This window comes from Mercenaria mercenaria, chromosome 11 (assembly GCF_021730395.1).
Source record: "Mercenaria mercenaria strain notata chromosome 11, MADL_Memer_1, whole genome shotgun sequence".
Classification (NCBI taxonomy): Eukaryota; Metazoa; Mollusca; class Bivalvia; order Venerida; family Veneridae; genus Mercenaria; species Mercenaria mercenaria.
In genome coordinates this window covers 9,944,086-9,964,668 of record NC_069371.1, presented here as the reverse complement: position 1 = coordinate 9,964,668, position 20,583 = coordinate 9,944,086, and the positions used below count along the sequence as shown (strand labels likewise).

At 33.5% G+C, this 20,583-nt stretch overlaps 1 protein-coding gene across 1 annotated transcript in view; it reads left to right on the top strand.

Annotated features, from left to right (window-relative positions):
• Nucleotides 1-870: 870 nt before the first annotated feature.
• LOC123532245 (zinc metalloproteinase-disintegrin-like daborhagin-K) overlaps nucleotides 871-20,583 on the top strand; it is a 41,439-nt gene continuing 21,726 nt past the window's right edge. Inside the window, exons 1-9 of the mRNA XM_053518521.1 lie at nucleotides 871-1,025; nucleotides 5,493-5,704; nucleotides 8,572-8,658; nucleotides 10,883-11,033; nucleotides 13,699-13,795; nucleotides 14,766-14,871; nucleotides 16,658-16,735; nucleotides 16,922-17,076; nucleotides 19,251-19,300. Coding sequence (XP_053374496.1) covers nucleotides 950-1,025; nucleotides 5,493-5,704; nucleotides 8,572-8,658; nucleotides 10,883-11,033; nucleotides 13,699-13,795; nucleotides 14,766-14,871; nucleotides 16,658-16,735; nucleotides 16,922-17,076; nucleotides 19,251-19,300 — 1,012 coding nt within the window. The 5' untranslated portion in view covers nucleotides 871-949. The remainder of the gene's footprint in view (nucleotides 1,026-5,492; nucleotides 5,705-8,571; nucleotides 8,659-10,882; nucleotides 11,034-13,698; nucleotides 13,796-14,765; nucleotides 14,872-16,657; nucleotides 16,736-16,921; nucleotides 17,077-19,250; nucleotides 19,301-20,583) is intronic.

The window sequence follows — 20,583 nt, the reverse complement described above, 5'->3', positions numbered from 1 at the left end:
GTCTATGTTTCCTTGTCTTTCGGGCCTCTTACATTTAGGTAAAATAGACATTGTTACAAGGAACAAAGAAAAAACTTTACATTCTTAGCGTTCCATTATAACGTTTAAACGTTGTTAATCACCTATACCAGAGGTGCAGGGTGGAAGGTCCGTCGTCCATCGCCTTCTGTTAAACTTTAACATCTTCTCCTCTGAAACTACCGGTAAGAATAAACACACACTTGGTACGTAGCTTTTTTTTTACAAAGTACTATCCTCATTTTCTTCAAACGGAGGTACATGGCCTTTTTTAGGATCACTGGATCTAAATATAGAAGTATATGTTAACAACCTCTCATGGAGCGCTTTGTGGATCTTCATTAAACTTGGTCTGCAGTTATGATGTTCTTATAAAGTCCGTTGTTTTTTTTTTGTTTTGTTGTTTTTCAAATTGGAAAATTTGGCCGTTTTAAGGGTCATCAGGGGTAAAAATTGATATATCTATACATGTTTTTTTTCTTGTCAGATATCTTCAATTTGTTTTTCTTGTCAGAAAAATGATGATTCTTAGTGTCTATATTTATCTGAAATATAATAAATCTTTGAGTGGAGTAATGGAATGGTAAAATACAAATGATAACCACGTTTCTTAATTTTTCAAGTCAAATTCGCAGAGCTATATACGTCACGATTCCTTGTGTTGGTTCAGCATTTATATTTGAATACTAAACACAATTGTTACCATTCATGATACAGTGTGACTTACATATATTTAAGGCGAAATAGTCAATATTAGGTGAGCGACATAAGGCCACTTTGACCGTCTTTGTTTTCTATTCTGATTGGATATGAGCAGATAAGCTGTTAGTATAAAACAACGTAATATTCCACTGAAAGCAGAATCATTCGAGTTTATAGATTGCAAGATAAAGGTTAAGATAAGTTTGCATGATACAACACTCATTGTAACATGTTGAATATTTGCATTTTTGTAACTGTGTTTGTGAATGTAGTTGGACTTAACAGTTATGTTTTGGCTCAGTCAGGTATCTGTGTTTTATGTATTCCAATATTTATCATTTAACTTGAAACATTGTTAATGCAATTGACAAGTTAAGACAAATAAATTAGGTCTTTAGGTCTAACTATATTTATGTCAGATTTTTCATGTTTTGTTATCATGTTAATTATTTTATAATACTTGATATTTTACACATATTTAGAAAAACTGTTGTTAATAAGATATCAAAATTACAGCAAAATCAAAATATGCCATCACAGGTTTTTATCTATTTTAATATTAGTTTATCAATCCGAACCTTTTATCAGATCATTGCCTTATAAGTTGTACTTTTAGTTTTGACACTCTATGTAGTAAAGAGAGCTGTGAATTTACTTCGAACGAACAAGGAGAGAATATTACTTACAAATTTGTTTGGAATGATGAATTTAGAGCAGATTTCCTTGCTCAGTTAAACAGTGATGATATTTCACGTGATCTTAACACTTTTTCAACTGAGGTCAATTCATGCTCTTCTTATTCCGATGTAGATATATGCATACAAAACTTCGGAAATATTATCGATAATGTAGCATCACCTTTGTTTAAAAAGAATATTAATACAAATAATTATATTAGCGATAGAAATAGTAAGGGAGATAATCCATGGTATAATGAAGATTGCTTTGAGAAGAAAAATACATTCCTACGTTTACTGAACAAATATAGAGATTGTCCGAATGACGTAAATAGAAAAAATATGGTGAAAGCTAGGTCTGATTACAAATGTACTATTAGAAAATGTCGGTATGATTATGACAAAGAAAAAACTTCAACTCTTATGAAAGCTAAGTTAAAAAATGCCCGAATGTATTGGAGTATGTTAAAACAGTCTGCAGGTATTAAGGCAGGAAATATACCGTTGTCGTCTTTTGAAACTTATTTTAAAGCTGTTAATAATCCTACTGATAGATTTTTTGTACCAGATGAAGATGTTATATATTTTAATGAACAGTTTGAAAACAATGAATTTAAAATTATGTTTGAAGAACTAAATGAGCAGATTTCTGTTAGTGAAATAAAATTAGCTATAAAACAGTTAAAAAATAGTAAATCAGCTGGGCCAGATTGTATGATAAATGAATTCTTTGTTGTTGGAAAAGACACTTTAGCGCCGGTGCTGTATACACTATTCAACAAAATTTTTAACATTGGATATTTTCCAGAAAAATGGTCAGAAGGATACATTGTTCCGTTACATAAAAAGGGAAGCGTAAATAATGTAGATAATTATAGAGGGATTACTTTATTAAGTTGTATAGGTAAACTTTTCACACGTATATTGAATAATAGACTTAAAAGTTGGGCCGAAGAATACCATGTATATGTGGAAGCACAGGCCGGTTTCAGGCCAAATATGAGTACAACAGATAATGTTCTTGTATTGAATGGACTTATTAGTCATATGTTAAATCAAGGGAAGCCACTCTACACCTTATTTATTGATTTTTCAAAAGCTTTTGATTATGTAGTTAGGGAAAATCTGTGGTACAAGTTGATTAAGTTAGACCTACGTGGAAATTTTTAGATATTATACAATCTATGTATAAGTCTGTTAAGTCCAGAGTAAAATACTTAAACAAACTTAGTGAGGAATTCTCTTGTATGCTCGGAGTCAGACAAGGGGAGTGCTTGTCTCCCTTTTTATTCTCAATGTGTATTAATGATCTAGAAGATGTATTTATTCATAGTGGTACTCAAGGTATAGATGTTCATATGTTTAAGGTATTTTTATTATTATATGCTGACGATATAGTTGTTTTTGCTAACTCAGCAGAAGAATTACAACATTGTATATATTTGGTATCTGATTATTGTAAAACTTGGAAGATGAAAGTTAATACATCAAAAACTAAAGTAATGATTTTTAAGAAGGGCGCTTTACCCAGAAATTTAGCTTTTTATTATGATGGAGAGTTATTAGATATTGTAAATAAATTCACATACTTAGGCATCGTTTTTACGTGTGGTGGTTCATTGAGCACTGCTCAAAGCACTTTGGCTGGGCAAGCTCAGAAAGCAGTATTTAAGTTAAACAAATACCTTTATAAATTTACTTATATATCTCCAAAGAATAAGCTAGAGTTGTTTGACAAATTAGTCGCGCCTATTTTGAATTATTGCAGTGAAGTATGTGGCTTTTCAAAAGATCTATCCATTGAAAGAGTGCATTTACAATTTTGTAAGAAATTACTAGGAGTTAAGAAAACTACACAGAATGATTTTATATATGGTGAACTGGGTAGAATTAGTTTTAAATATATACATTTTTATAACATTATTAAATACTGGACAAAAATTGTGTGTACAAATGAAAATAAATATGTAACTCTTGTGTACAAAATGTTAAAAGATGACTTAGAAAATGCTCCAAATAAGGTAAATTGGTGTTCACTGCTTAAAAATTTGTTATGTTCTTTAGGTATTTATGATGCCTGGTTACAACAAAGTGTAGGTAATACTAACCTATTCTTAAGCATGGTTAAGCAAAGAATAAATGATCAATTTATACAAAATTGGCACGATAGATTAGAAAATTCTTCACGTGCACTCTTTTATCGAAACATAGCCTCATTTAGATTTCAACCATACTTGGAATATCTTTCTGTTAACAAATTTTGTCAGTCACTCGTTCAGTTGAGGGTTTCTTCTCATAGGCTACAGATAGAGGCAGGCCGTTGGGCTAGACCATTAAGTATTCCTGTAAATGAACGTCGATGTCATATTTGCAATGTATTAGAAGATGAATTTCATTTTGTTCTTGAATGTAGATTGTATAATGATTTGAGGAAACAATATATCCCATTAAAATTCTGTAGAAGACCAAATATGTATAAATTTATAGATTTGTTAAATAATGAAAATCAGTCAGTCGTGAAAAAATTGGGAGCATATGTATACCATGCTTTTACTTTAAGAAATGCAAATATGTATCAGTAACAATATTTCATTTTCCCGTAAAACTATACCAGCCTAAACAAATACTGTTGTAATTTAAATATGTATGTATATTTCACAGTAGTTATTTCTTGAAACGGATTTATGATTATCCAGTCTGTTGTTCCTTTTGTTTCGTTTCGTTAAGGATCAACTCAAGACCGGAATATATCTTAATTTAAAAGACTGGAATATTTTTCAGTTCTTTAGTAGTAGATACTATGTATGAATATATATGTTATGCTAATCTATTATTAGTGTGTAACCTTCTCCAAATGTAAAAATGTAGACACATATACACAAATGTTTTATATATGTACATGCTGATTTCGCTGTTAATGCTAATCTATTATTAGTGTGTAACCTTCTCCAAATGTAAAAATGTAGACACATATACACAAATGTTTTATATATGTACATGCTGATTTCACTGTTAATGCTAATCTATTATTAGTGTGTAACCTTCTCCAAATGTAAAAATGTAGACACATATACACAAATGTTTTATATATGTACATGCTGATTTCACTGTTAATGCTAATCTATTATTAGTGTGTAACCTTCTCCAAATGTAAAAATGTAGACACATATACACAAATGTTTTATATATGTACATGCTGATTTCACTGTTAATGCTAATCTATTATTAGTGTGTAACCTTCTCCAAATGTAAAAATGTAGACACATATACACAAATGTTTTATATATGTACATGCTGATTTCACTGTTAATGCTAATCTATTATTAGTGTGTAACCTTCTCCAAATGTAAAAATGTAGACACATATACACAAATGTTTTATATATGTACATGCTGATTTCACTGTTCGTCATATATGTGCATTTTATGTCCTCATGGGCTTCTAGCCTATTGGAATTGAATTAAACTTACTTACTTAATTTTAAGATTCGTCAAAAATGCTATTTCGTGGTTAATTTAAGTAATAAATAATAATTGTACCTACTGCATTTTGAAAATGATTGTAGAAAAATATTCACAGGAATCTTCTGCACATTAACCCCATTAAGATGTCTGGGGAAAACTTTATGTTGAGATAGACACTTCTAAAGTACAGGCATAAATATATTGTTTTAGAATTAATAAACTAATCAAAACTTTATACGATTATCAATAACAGGGAAACGATAGCAGAATGAATCTGAAGTAAGTCAAATTGCACGATATCGTATGATTATTACGCTATTTTAGCAGTTACTGTCAGGCTAATGATCACAAAACATACATCAGTCTTAACGGAGTATGAGATTGAAATTTTGAAAACGAAAACTTACCTGACCTTCATAGAAACTGACCATCAATATTGAAGTGCCACTTGAAAATAGTCATTAAATAAGCACTTACCTTTAATTATGCAGTTCAGAAATATGTGAAAAATTTTCATTATCTAACATGAATGAAACTGATAATGTTTTGGGAAGCTGAGGCCTGAATATCAGGAAAAACAAAGACCAACATATCTGACGAAGAATAATTTCATTTTTATGTCTATAACTAGAACCCGTAGATGTCACAATACGGGATGCAGGTACAAATGGCGAATTTCGAGGTAATCAGGCGATCATGCCAGACTGGATGCAGATCACTCTTCACAGAGCAGACGAGAATGTGTTGCTGTTGATGGAAAGGAACAGGAACATACAGTCAGATGTTCCTATATCTGTGCACAGAAATGGAAGATTAATCTATCAAGATATCAATGATACGGAGGTACGTCATTTAGTTTTATATATGACAGTGTTTATAGAGGATATGTTTGTTTTCTTTTATACGAATATGGAATATACATGTATGTAAGTGAGACAATTTCTATATTTTCACAAGCTCGTGGCGTCAGTGAAAATCTAAATTATTCCATATCTACGAAATGGAATACACATTTTCTTTTTCTTTTTCTTCTTGTTTACATTAAAATGTGCATTTTGCAAACAACTTTAATCTAAGCACTGGAAAAAGACGCGCGTAAATGAAAATGAACGTCCTGGGACGTTACAAATACACACAGGACATAAGGGATGATGCAACATGAGTGTCTTTTCATAATGAATTTATCAAACGAGTTGAACAAAATAATTAAATACGAAGCTCTGCCGAGCATTTTATTCAACGAGTTTAATAAATTCAATGTGGAAAGGCGCAAATGTAATATTGCTTTTATCACATGTTAGCTTTTCCTGTGGAAACATCAAAATTTCTTCTTTTTTTTATATTAGAGACCAGGACAGTTTGTCTAAAGTTTACGTCAAACATGAATAAATTCCATCCATTTTTATTATCTACAGCATAAATTGAAGTAACATTTATAATAAATAACAAAGCGCGACGAAAATTTTCATCTCGTTTAAAAGGAGCGACCTCTAGATCGTGCGACAAGAAGGAAAAGTATCAGAAAGATATCAGAAATTTAATGTTACGTTACTAAAGAAAGCTTTGCAGATTATACGTTATGGAAATACATGAGAATTATTTGTTTTTACGTGAAATTCTAACCTACTTTTGTTTTCAATGACTGGAAATAACACAGAAATCGTTCAGAAACCTGTGACATTTAGTTCACAGATCTGTTACCAAAGCTGTCCGAAAGCATTTCTTCGAGTGCCCGACATCCCTTAGAGTGATATCGTGAGTTTATTTTGAATAAGTTTAGAATTCCGATCGGGTCAGCCTTTTCACATTTCCGGATCAATATAATTTAGCCTTATGTTGGTAGTTAATATGATTGGAGAATAGCAGTAACATTAGGCAAGACCATCAAATGTTTCAATATTTTTTTTTTCTTATAGAAAAAGCTTTGATTCGTATTTTCAATTAAATTTCATTGTGATGAAGTTTTACGAATATATGAATTGCTAAGCACCTTCCAGACTTCCGCTTGTCAAAATATCAAACTCTAAGTAAATGCTACATTATTGAATTATGTAATAGTTACCGTTATAATATACCTGCGTTATTAAAAGATTCGATGAAAATAGCTTTTTCCTAGGATTGACACAGCTCCCTGCAGGAATACAAATAAAGAGATTTGGAGTTCAAGGTCTAAGTTCTCTCTGACATGGCGACGAGTCTGATCCACGTGGAGAAGTTACTTGTGCAGATATAGTTGATACCAGTATAACTGGCCGTCATACATAGTTGAAATTATATACATATTTGTGAACTTTTTGCAAGTAAGCATGTTTCTTCAAAACTATTTGACCAAATGTTTTCGATTTCTGCACACATCTTTGGCCGTCATTCGAGTCCTTAAGTCATAAGTCGTCGACACCGTGTGAAATAACAATTCTTATCCAGGTTTCACATTTACGACTTACAGTTTAAAGGAGCAAGTAGGTAATTCCTAGTATTTCATTGAAAATCATAAAAAGGTGTAATTTCCTGCGATGATTTAATTGTAGCATTTTGACATTTAAAGTGGTGTATAACGCTTTATGAAATTTTCTTTGCTGACATAAAGGTTTGTATCGTTGTTCAGCTCACGTGAACCGAAGGTTCATTGTGAGCAGTTAATATAGTAGGATGGCCCATAGTCTGTTACACTGATCTGTCTAGCAATACAGTTAATATGTAGTATAAACGCATGGAAGAGTCTAGGATGGCCCATCGTCTATCGTCCGTAAACAATACACATTAATATTGTTTTACAAGATACCGCTTAGAATTACACCAGGCTTAGTATGGTAGCATCATTGTAAGGTTCTGTCTCAGTTTTGTTCGAATGGGTGGCCGTTGGTTCCTTTCAGAAGCAATTAGAGCTAAAATTTTGAATAACTTTCTCTAATCAACATCTTGAATCTTCACGAAACTTGGTCTGTAACATCATTATAAGGTTCTCTCTTCATTTTATTCATACAGGGACACATACTAATTCAGTACCAATTTCGGGCCAATAGAGCTAAAAATAGAACCATTTTAAAACACATTTTCATGAAGTGCTTGATGCATCTTCATCAGACTTGGTCTGTAGCATTCTAATAAAATTCTTTGTTAAATTGATTCAAATGGAGGCACTTGACACATTTCAGCTAAAAATGAGGACAAAGAGCAATTTTCATGCTAGCGGTTTTGGACCACTATGACCTTTAGTATAATATTGAAATGGTAGATAAACTTATACATTTGTTGAAATGTCTTTTAGATAACACAAAACAAATTACAGTACATAGGATCACACAAAAGTAGATCAGTACTTGGAGCAAAGTATCTTACCAGTCATTAATGTTAATCAATGTTTGAAGCTAGGTGTAATACACACCATCCAAATGTTTAATTGATCAGGGGATAGTGTTGAAATACTGTATTCCTATAATCTATACACTATTCTATTCCATGCTTGAAAGAACTGGTCACAGATTTTTGGTATGTCTTTAAATGAATGTTATGTCCGTTTAAGTAATGTTTAGTGACAGGGGGTAATATCCGCTCAACCATACCGTCCAGCTAACTAGAGGCTAATACGTTGCTCGCATTGTTTCAAGAAATGTGTGCTCCTGCAAGCTATTTCAGCACATTGCAAAGTACAGATCAGTTCAGAGAAAACCTTATCCGTTGTATTAAATTTTTCTTTGTTTTTCGTTTAGGCTGTGGGATATTACCTTTCGCTGGAACCATATGCGACTGTCATGGCAACAAAAATTAAAGAACATGTATCTTCGGCATTGAAGTTGGTAAGGCTGTATTATTTTCTATTTCTGTTACAGTTTGCGTACATTCTGAATTTAAATGTTTTGATATGAAAACTCTGTAGGCAGAGAACACCATTTTCAGGGCGAAACTTTTAACAAGCAGTGTAATTCACAGAAACTGCTTTTTAATAATGTGCTCATTTTAAGTTACTTTTTAAATCCCTAAACTTATCTGAACATAACGCGGTAATACATGTGAAATGGTGCTGCAAACACAGCAGCTGACATCACGGAATAACGGAGCAGGGATGACGAGACATCTTATGTAAACAGTATTTATACACTGCTGTAGGTACTGGACTAGCAAAAGCGATCTGTTATCACATTTTATTAAAGAAGAACCATGCTTAAACATATTTAAACACGACGGAGAGGTCACACTCCTGCTGGAATAATTTCACGAGCGCGAAGCCCGAGTGAATTATTCCACGTGGTGTTTTTCCGATTCAGAGTGTTTAAATATATTCAAACAAGTGATACCTTTTATTAATTCGATTTTAATATCTATGTAAAAATTTAGAGCTATTTCTTAGCATTATCTTGTAGATTGACGTGACCTCAACGTGACCATGTTTTACTAATATCAAAGCAAGGCGAATAGGTAACATGTCCGGTGGATTAATTTAGGAGTGCGTAGACCTCTAGTGATTTGTTCTAAGCACATAACAGTCGAATAAGAGTATGCAAATTAAATTTAACGCCGTGCTGTTATATCATTTTAATTCTGAAATGACTTGTATTAAGATTTGATTTTTTTTTTTTTTGGTGTTCATATGAAATTAATGACAGAATAGGATCGACAAATCCACGATTCATGTGTAATTTACCGATCCTATTCTGACGTTCATTTCGCTTGAACATCGAAAAAAAAAAGTTTCATTTCTTATATTTACATTATACTTCCTTTCCATCTGTAAACAAGATTATATTATAAATTACACACATTTAACACTAAAATCAGCTTTCCGACCATTCTGTTCACCAGACAACAGCGACGCCATCTAAGGAACGTTCTCCCTGACTATACATAGACGTCACCAAAACAGCGGCCTGTTATCACTAAGCAGCGTTGACGTAACTGTCGCGCATTGCTGTTTGCTGTTCATATGAAATGAACGTCATAATTTTCAATCGAAAAAATAGGGTGAATGTAAAATTATGGAATGGTAGTTTAAATAAAGTAGCACTCTATCTTTGTGACTGTATCACAGTGTGTATGCCGCCAAATAATATGTCGACTTGACGTCAATGTTACCGTGTTTTAATGAAAAAAAAAACATGAATTTCAAATGGTACTTTGAAAGACAATGAATTAATAATCATGTTCATTACTTTGTATGAACGATATTGAAACAATACTATATATGCGTTAATTTAATTTTATTTTAACAAATCAGATTTATAGTTATACAGTCATGTATAAACATGATGAATGACGTACAGTTTTATGGTGCTTTGTTTTCAATGTACTATCTCACATGAAAATATCATTCCATACTTGCCTAAGAATGATAAAATAATCCGGCTTAGAACCCGGGACCGCTTGCACCTTCCATGACGGTGTCACCGTTACAGATGCATGCTCACTATCAACGTCATTAACAACATGCAGTGATACAGCAAGCTGTATACATGACGATACATTCATAAACTATATTTCAGGCAGTGAAACAACAAGCTGTATACATGATGATACATTCATAAACTGTATTTCAGGCAGTGATACAAAAAGCTGTATACATGATGATACATTCATAAACTGTATTTCAGCAGTGTACAAAGCTGTATACTGAGAACATCTAATGTATTCAGGCGTGATACAAAGCTGTATACATGATGACATTCATAATATAGCTGTCAAAGTATAATGATATAATTTATAACTGATATCAGCAGGAACATAAGCTGTATACATGATGATACATTCTAACTGTATTCAGGCAGTGTACAACAAATAATGTGATACTTCATAAACTATTTCAGGCAGTGATACAACAAGCTGTACACATGATGATACATTCATAAACTATATTTGAGGCAGTGATACAATAAGCTGTATACATGATGATACATTCATAAACTATATTTCAGACAGGCAGTGTTACAATAAGCTGTATACATGATGATACATTCATAACTATATTTCAGACAGGCAGTGATATAATAAGCTGTATACATGATGATATATTCATAAACTATATTTCAGACAGGCGATGTAAAGTTACAGAACGTTATATACCGTCTAGAATATCATGACAACACACAGGAATACAGACTTTCAATGCTTGGAGAGAGGTCTTTCAGAAGGAATGATTTTGTAATCAGGTCTGACAGCAAAATGACAGAAATCACGAAACGTAAGTGTGGCGAGATAGATGGTTGGACTGTTGAAACATTACGTCTGCGTTCGAACAGGCTTCATGTCGTTATAAGGAGAATAAATGTACAATTGATATGGTAGAATTAGCAAATACTATATCCAAGTATAACATCTATACAAATGGATAATATTATACGTTTGTTCAATGGATCGCCGGCCAATAGTAAAACCTATTCAACACTGCTCAATTCTTTCTTTTGACCAGATCAAAGATGTGTATATTTATTAACCAGGCAATAGCAAAAACTACGAACTGGTACTTTATATGAGCCGTGCCATGGGAAAACCAACATTGTGGGTTTGCGACCAGCATGGATCCAGACCAGCCTGCGCATCCGCGCAGTCTGGTCAGGATCCATGCTGTTCGCTTTTAAGCCTATTGGAATTGGAGAAACTATTAGCGAACAGCATGGATCCTGACCAGACTGCGCGGATGCGCAGGCTGGTCTGGATCCATGCTGGTCGCAAACCCACTATGTTGGTTTTCCCATGGCACGGCTCATATATGTTGTTGTTGTTGCTGTTGTTGCATATATGGAGTAATGTAATAATATACACTGACTGAATGGCTTGTCGGCTGATAGTCAAAACTTTGTCCCGAGGTCCGAAATCGTTAATCAGATGTCATGACATCAGAAATAAACTGTTAAACCTTTTCCCCTCCAGGTTTTAACGCAGTAAACCTGTTTGAACTATAGATCGGTCAAAAGCACAAACTGTAGACCGGAGGTTTTTTATAGAGCCATGTAATAACAACGGTAAAAGAGAAAACAAGTATTTATCAATTTGGATAGTATGTATTAACTTATGTTAAAAGGCACTGGCGTCTACATCGTACGACAACAAAATGATAGAGAAACCTTTTAGGTATCAGAAAATAAATGCTATATTTCTTTAAAAAGCTTTGGAATTTCGTTACTGACAGTCTACATGTTATGTTCCAGTTTAGTATTTTTCAGCAGAGTTATTAGCATTGATTGGCCAAATTTAGCCGCTTCTCTTATAACTGGGCGGATTTTTACCAAACCTTACAGGAGTGATCAGTGCCATGTCATATCATGTGTATTTTCGGCATGTTTCAGTTTAGTAATTTCTCGGGAGTTATGGCCCTTTACTAATTTTGTCTTATGTTATGATATTATTGACAGTATATAACTACTCATTTCAACCGATTAATTATGTTCAGTTTTTTTTACAGTTGGCCCAAGTTGCTCTGCCAATGAAATTGCTCCATTTCGTTCAAATCTGGCCATTCTATTTCACATACAGTTGTCACATCAGCTGCATGTATTAAATATATAGTTGCAAAGTGCATATTGTCTTTTGAATTTTTAGCAAGCAGTAAAATATAGACCATTTATATACTCAAGCTTCTTTTCTAATTTTGTAAATTTCACTCATAAATTGTTATGACTTTCCTTTCTTCTCTCTCTCTACCTTTCTTTCTTTTTCCTTTTATATTGATGCATGCAGTAAGAATTACCAATAACACAAATTTATGGTTTATTGTTTTATACAAAATGTATGAGGCTATAAATGTATTATGTCATTTAATGCCAATAAAGTTATGTTGTGTTATGTTAATAAATTTAATGACAAACTGTAAGACGGTGATCAGTTTAATACAGCAGTTTTAAGATATTAATTTCTCGCTCCGCTAATGCTCGTTCGAAGTTAATATCTTAAAACTTCTGTATTTAAAGCCCTGCTCCGCGGCTATTCAAATTCTATTGTGTGTATGCAACCCATAATTACAATAGGTAACTGTTAACGGCCACGTGCCTCACTTTAGCACGCAAAACCACAGGTATTTTATACAGATTTTTATATAGAATAGACTCTATTTTGACAGGCGTGACTGTTCACAGTCAGGATTTTCATGCTTTTTCAGTGACATTTTAAGGTTAAAAGGTAGGACTGGAGCAGATCTTTAAAGAGGCACCGCAAAATAACTGAATTCTTTTGTATTTCCATGATAGTAATTATACATAAATTGCATGAAAAATGTGAGATATGCAATAAATTTTTGGTTTCAAACTGACAGTGTCATATATTAAGCCATGACAATGCGTTTAATGTCTTAACATTTCATTGAATTAATGTAGCAATATGTACATAGATCAGTATATTTAGTTAGATTCGAATCACATTTGGTTTCTACAGTGTAAGGCAAGTATTCATCTATATTCTTAAATCTATGCTGAAATGAGATTGATTGAATAAGCTTGCAGATTAAGTTGTGAAAACATATTTTTTCAGGAAGGGCCTAAATTGTCCACCTGAAAACTGGAAGTATAGCTGTATTTTACCTGTATTATAAGAATGATTTTCATAAAGACTTTGTGGGCGATAAAAGTAGGTCGCTAGGTCGTTCTGTGTCTTTAACTTATAACTTGTGCATATGGTATGAAATAGCAGACTGAAAATAAACAGTGAGGGTCAATGAGTTTGTAAAATGCACAAACATCAGTGTTTTCTCGAATCACTCTTCACTACTGACGATTGTTATTGTATTTTGCCAGTTTAAAATGTACAGACGTGTTTGTTTTTATTTTTATACCTTATTTCACTTATCTTAATTAATTATGAAAGTCGCTTACCCTTGTTTGGCTATCACTGTTTCATCTTGTTTTTTTTTCCAGCTGATTTAGACGGATTTTTGAGGGCAGAAGAGAGAATTTACAAACAGTTGTATGAAATAGAGGTTCTAGCCGTCGCTGATTACTCAGAATATAAGTTGTAAGTTTGTGTAAATGATGTGACCAATATGTGTATTATGCTGATTGATAAAATGCTTTATTTTATTATGGAGATATAACATTTTTCAATCACTGTGAGTGATATAACTTTGTCGATCTGCTTGTACAAATTTGTATTAATGTTTCACAATTCACATTTAACTGGCTGAAACTTCCAACCAAGCTTTATTTTTTAATAGTACAATTCTCGATTTAAATAACTTTAATTGACGAATTTTATCGCATGTTTTGACGTCGTGGCAGTGAAATAAAAACATTGCATAATTTTGGTATTGCACTAGTATAATAACATTTCTTGCGAATGGCGTCTGCAGTAGGGGAGAAATTTGTTCGAAATTAGTTATAAAACAATGTTAAATGTGTGTCTTTCTACACTGACTTTATTAAACAACGTGAATAAAAATGATAACCTCGCATTTTCTAATGACATTCAACCCTTAAAAGACACTCCAGAAGTTCCTTATGCTGCATATGGAAATGTTGTGTGCGTTTTTGTAAAGTCTCAACGTATAACGTCATGTTCGTTTACGTGCCACTGTTTCCGCGCTGATTTCAACGTAATTAGGCATAATCTTTGTTCGGTTTCCATTGATATTGAATATACACATGTACCTTACATTAAAGTGAGACAATTTTCACTTTTAACTGGCTCGTAAAAATATGTTAAAAACGCTTCTTGGTAGGATCTATTTCATTTTTGCTCAAAACAAAGATATTTCCTCTATAATATCTGTATGATTATGTATGATACAAGAACTTATATATTTCAGATTTTAATCTTTATTTAAGTCTCTTCAAGGTAGATCACATATCATATGTACACATACAGAAAACATCATTAACAAGAAATACATTGCCATTCAATTAATGAAATATAAGAGACTATGCATCTCTAAGTAACATATTTTACATGTTTGACTACTAATCTGCACGTGTTCGATGTATTACAGTTGGCTTGATGTAGTTTCCAATACGTTCATCAACATGCCATTTATATATCGTGATATGATCGCAAAAGAAAAACTGAGGCAATACATCGCCTTTGTCTTGAATGGCGTAAGTACCTGTTGTGTCAATGTAGAGGATAGATGAATGGCGTAAGTAGCTGCCTTGTCAATATAAAAGCTCGCTGAATGGTGTAAGTAACTGCTGTGTCAATATAGAGAATAGCTGAATGGTGTAACTAACTGCTGTGGCAATATAGAGGATTGTGGAATGGTGTAAGTAACTGTTGTGTGGTTGAATGGCGTAACTAACTGCTGTGGCAATATAAAGAATGTTTGAATGGCGTAAGTAACTACTGTGTCAATATAGAAAATGGATGAATGGCGTAAGTAACTGTTGTGTCAGTATAAAGGATGGATACATTGCGTAGCCAACTGTTGTGTCAATATATAGGATGGTTGAATGGCATAACTAACTGCTGTGTCAATATAGAGAATGGTTGAATGGCGTAACTAACTGCTGTGGCAATATAGAGGATGGTTTAATGGCGTAAGTAACTGCTGTGTCAATATAGAGAATGATTGAATGGCGTAACTAACTGCCATGGCAATATAGAGGTTTGTTGAATGGCTTAAATAACTGTTGTTTCAATTTAAAAGATGACTGAATGGCGTAACTAACTGCTGTGCAATATAGAGGATTGTTGAATGGCGTAAGTAACTGCTGTGATAATATAGAGAATGGTTAAATGGCGTAACTAACTACTGTGTCAATATAGATAATGGTTGAATGGCGTAACTAACTGCTGTGCAATATAGAGGGTGGTTGAATGGCGTAAGTAAATGCTGTGTCAATATAGAGGATGGTTGAATGGCGTAAGTAATTGCTGGGTCAATATAGAGGATTGTTGAATGGCGTAACTAACTGCTGTGTCAATACAGAGGATGGTTGAATGGCGTAAGTAACTACAGGGTCAATATAGAGAATGACTGAACTGCGTAACCAACTGCTGTGGCAATATAAAAGATGCCTGATGGCGTAACTAACTGCTATGGTAATATAAATAATGTTTGAATGGTGTAAGTAACTTTTGTGTCAATATAGAGGATGGGTGAACGGCGTAAGAAACTGCTTTGTCAACAGAGAAGATGGTTGAACTGCGCAAGTAACTGCTGTGTCAGTAGAGAAGATGGTTGAATGGCGTAATTAAAGTCAGTATATGAGGACGGATGAATGGCGTGTGTAATTGTTGTGTCAGTTTAGAAGGTGGTTGAATGGCGTAAGTAACTGTTGTGTCAATAGAGAAGATGGTTGAATGGCGTAAATAACGTCTGTATGGAGGATGGATGAATGGCGTAAGTAACTATTGTGTCAACAGAGAAGATGACTGAATGGCGTAATTAGCTGTTGTGTCAGTAGAGAAGATTGTTAAGTGGCGTGTCACTATAGAACAGAGGATGTTCGCGTGGCATAAGTAGGATGTATAGTAACTATTTTATCAATATAGAATATGGTCGAATGGCGTAAGTTATTGTTGTATCAATTTAGAAGTTAAAAATAATCTGGTTAAATCTGACAAACTGAAATACTTAAACCATAGACTGAGATATTATTTTCGTTCATTTAGTGATTGAAATGTACAAACGTAATGTCCTACTAAACACACGCATGGTGATAAATCATGTGCTATATTCAGATGCAGGCATGTGGTACATTGCAAAAAAATAAAACGCACACCTAAGTTATCCTTAACCATATCACGATTACGTTAAAAATAGTCCAAATGTTTTAAATTGTTTAAATTTGACTTCCTTAATGATGATTAAGTTTAGGCACTTGTTGTCCAACAAATAACAAATGTATTAACATAATGTAAACTTTGTTTGATGACGAACAGGTTGATTTACGATACCGAAGCATTACAACAAGGAACTACAACATACAGATACTGTTTACTGGTCTATACCTCGCTGATGTAAGTGCATACAAACTACCTTCCTCAATCTAAATTATTTATTAGTCATCAACGCTAACGTTTACTATATATCTAACAGTAAGAGTTTTCACAAACTACTTGAGCTCTCTTGCTTGCAAACTTGGATTATATCAGTATACATGTACATTAAAATCAAATTAATGACACGCATGTGTCTTCTTTCAGATAAAGGAAGCCTCGCCTTGGACAGAAAATAGCAAACATCAGCTAACAGGTGGCATACAAGTAGATTCCGACACAGTTCTATCTGCATTCAGTGATTGGTCAGAGGAATTTAAAGCCTATCTCTCTGATCACGACCATGCTATGCTGTTTACAAAGTAATTACGCCTCAAATCTTAACAACAGTAACTAAATCAAATGACAGAAACATAATTTTTCAAAACACCTAAAATCTAAAACAAACTGGACAGAAGTCCAATAGAACTATTTCCATTCAAAGAGTGTAGTAGCCCCTTGGACACCCCACCGCACACATGGTGATCGTCATGAACATAAGCCATTATTTCCTTTCAGCTAAGCAAAGAAGTAATTATAGTAATAATAATAACAAACAAAATTGTTGCCTTCTATGATGGGCTGTTACAAGTGCAGAAGCGTTGACCCCGGTTTTCTCATCAAGTGTGCAATATGTGTTGGTTATTAGTTTTGTATCGAAAACTATGGACGAGTTCTGCTGACGAAATATTGCACGATTTCAGGAACGCAGTATTATTTCGTAAAAGATGTAGAATCAAGGTTTTTTCTACAATTAAGAAGTTTTTCATGCCCTTCATTTTTTCGGCGTCGCCGTTTGTTTTCACTAAATATGCATATTAATCATGTCTCTCAAGACCAATGAAAACTCGCCTTATCGTCTACGAGAAAAACGCGCGAGAAGTCAGTAAAAATCACATGTTATGGCTGTGCCGATTAGTCGAAACGTGGGATTCCCCGGGATTTCAGCTTCATATTTTCATATCTAAAATATTGTTTGGTTCACATGCAAGCTAATTCTTCTTAATTAACATTTAGAACTGATACAGGTTGATAAAGGTGGGTGTTCCTCATTTATTGTTAGAATTCTGCCGCGATGTAAATGGGACTTTTATCTGTTTAAAAAAAAATTCTTGTTATTTAATAGAGCATTTCCTTAAACCCTGTTTAAGCATTTCTGAAATCAAGTAAGATTGAAAAAATGGGGGTCTATAACATCTCATTTTATGTTATAGGGATTTCAGGTATTACAGGTTGTTATGAATGTACGGCGATATCAGTGTTATGTAAGCATAAATGTCACATATTGTACATGTTGACACAATTATCCCACCCACATTTTTCAATGGATAAAACGTATTAAATCTAAAAAATATTCTGTAGTTAAGATTTTAAAAATATTGTGTTGCTTCAATGACGGACAAAAGAAAGAATGAGTATGAGAAATAAAACTTTAAAAAATGGTGAATTTTAATATTTTAACTATTTTTGTTTCTGTTTATACTTACCAGATAATATAAAGTGCTCTGATGAAAACTTTTGTTTTAGTTGAAGCTTATCTTTAAGAATTAAACCTGATCTAGCTAATACATATTTGAAATTATCGACCACTACCCCCCCCCCCCCCACACACACACGCACACACCCTCTCCCCACCCCCCATCCCCATTGTACATTTTACATCAGATTATGGCAGATGCCGGCCAAAGATAAGTGGGGATTTTTTCTCGCAACAAGTAGAATCTGTTTGGTCAAATGATGTATTATTAGCAGTATTTTGATGATTAAACATTTGTTTTGACATAAAGTTTGTTAAGAAGAAATATTTAAAATCATCAAAATGGTGGATATCCTAAAAAACGCTCGTATATCCTAAAAGAAGAGCAAGTGCATATTTCTCAATGCAAAGCTAAAATCCTTTTATTACATACGTATCTACATATTCCAATGAAATATAAATATCATTTATTTTTGCAATAGCCTCACCCGACGCCATTAGGTTAAACTTTCGTTTTACAAGCAGCGAATATTGGTTAAACTTTTGTATTTGAATAGAGTGAATTTTGTTCCAACATTTGTATATGTTAATTAAAGTGCTGTGAGTATTTTAACAAATATAGAGCTAATACATTCAAGCAAGGAAGTGTCGTATCAATACAGTGAGGTTTCCTGTAAACAAATGAGCCGCGCCATGAGAAAATCAACATAGTGGGTTTGCGACCAGCATGGATCCAGACCAGCCTGCGCATCCGCGCAGTCTGGTCAGGATCCATGCTGTTCGCTTTTAAAGCCTACTGCAATTAGAGAAACCGTTAGCGACCAGCATGGATCCAGACCAGACTGCGCAGATGCGCAGGCTGGTCTGGATCCATGCTGGTCGCAAACCCACTATGTTGATTTTCTCATGGCATGGCTCATTAATGTAGTCGACTCAGTCGGTCATAACAACTTTTCTTGTTGGCAACGTAGATAACTTGTTTAAACTGGATGTAACTTAATATTTCTTTTATATCTTCAGGTATGATATAACAAGAAATGAAAATGGTGCTCTCAATAGAGACATTGTGGGTAAGTTTGTCACAGTATATTCTTAATACAGACTTTGTTGGTACTTTTGTCAGCTATATTCTCAATACCGACACAATACTCTTAATACATGCATTGTGGGTAAGCTGGTCTGAGTAGTTTGGCACGCTATATTGGGTAAGTTTGGCACGCTATATTGGGTAAGTTTGGCACGCTATATTCTTAAGGGGACGCATATTGCTACATTCACAGTTCATACAGCAATGCGGAAGGGGTGCATATTCAAGAAATCGATGGTGGGAAAATAAAAAACATATTCCTAAACTGATACAATACTGATGGACACCTGTAATATTCAGTATTTTGTGGATAAGGATGTGGTACTATGAATGTAATAGGAAAACAGAGGTCTTTGTGAAAGTACATTCAACACAAAATATTAAGCTTTTGTATAAGGAAAATACAGGTTTTTTACAATAACAGTATTCCAAATAATGTTGAAGGGATGAGATTTTCTTTCTAACACACCAGTTTGCTTAAACATGTAAAAATTTAACGTCACGTCTGTTCATCTCGGGATGGACGCCATATTTCTCATTGATAAAAAATGTAAACAAAAAAAATCAGAGTGGGATTAGCATTGCAAGGGCATAACATGACATTCTACACAATGAATACCTTAGAACAGATATCTAAGATGCTACACAGTCAGGCGGGTTAAATGCATAATGTCGATCACTTGAAATTCATCTTGAAAAGGTGGTTAATTTTAGTTTGTTTACATGGTTTTTAATTTTCCCACGACTTCTCGGCGATTCACTGCAAATGTATTACTGCGCCGGACGAAAGGTAACTCTAATAAACAACGGGAGACAACTTAGGTGTCAGCACGTGTACGATTTTTAAAAAAACATGTCGATGATTATAATTTCTTATCAAATAATGAATCCTATTCAGATATTCGCCTTTAATATTAGAAAATTATTAATTTCTGTGGACATTTGTCAAATAATATTACTTACAGTGGACTACTTTGCGCATCAAACTGGTTTCCGCTTCAGTTGTGAGGCACTTCCGTTATACTTTTTGACAACAATAACAAAACACAAAATGAATCAATAAAGTCACTTATAAACCGACTGCTACTTAAATCAGTGTAAGTAAAGTTGTTGTTACAACATTATACATGTTCGTTACGATATGAGATAAAGTTTATCTTGAACTGCATAATCCATTAATTACGTTTAGATGATACTGCATTTACAACTTATTTGACCCCGTTTTTTTACGTGAATGACAGCATTCTCGTGCAACTCGTGCAAACA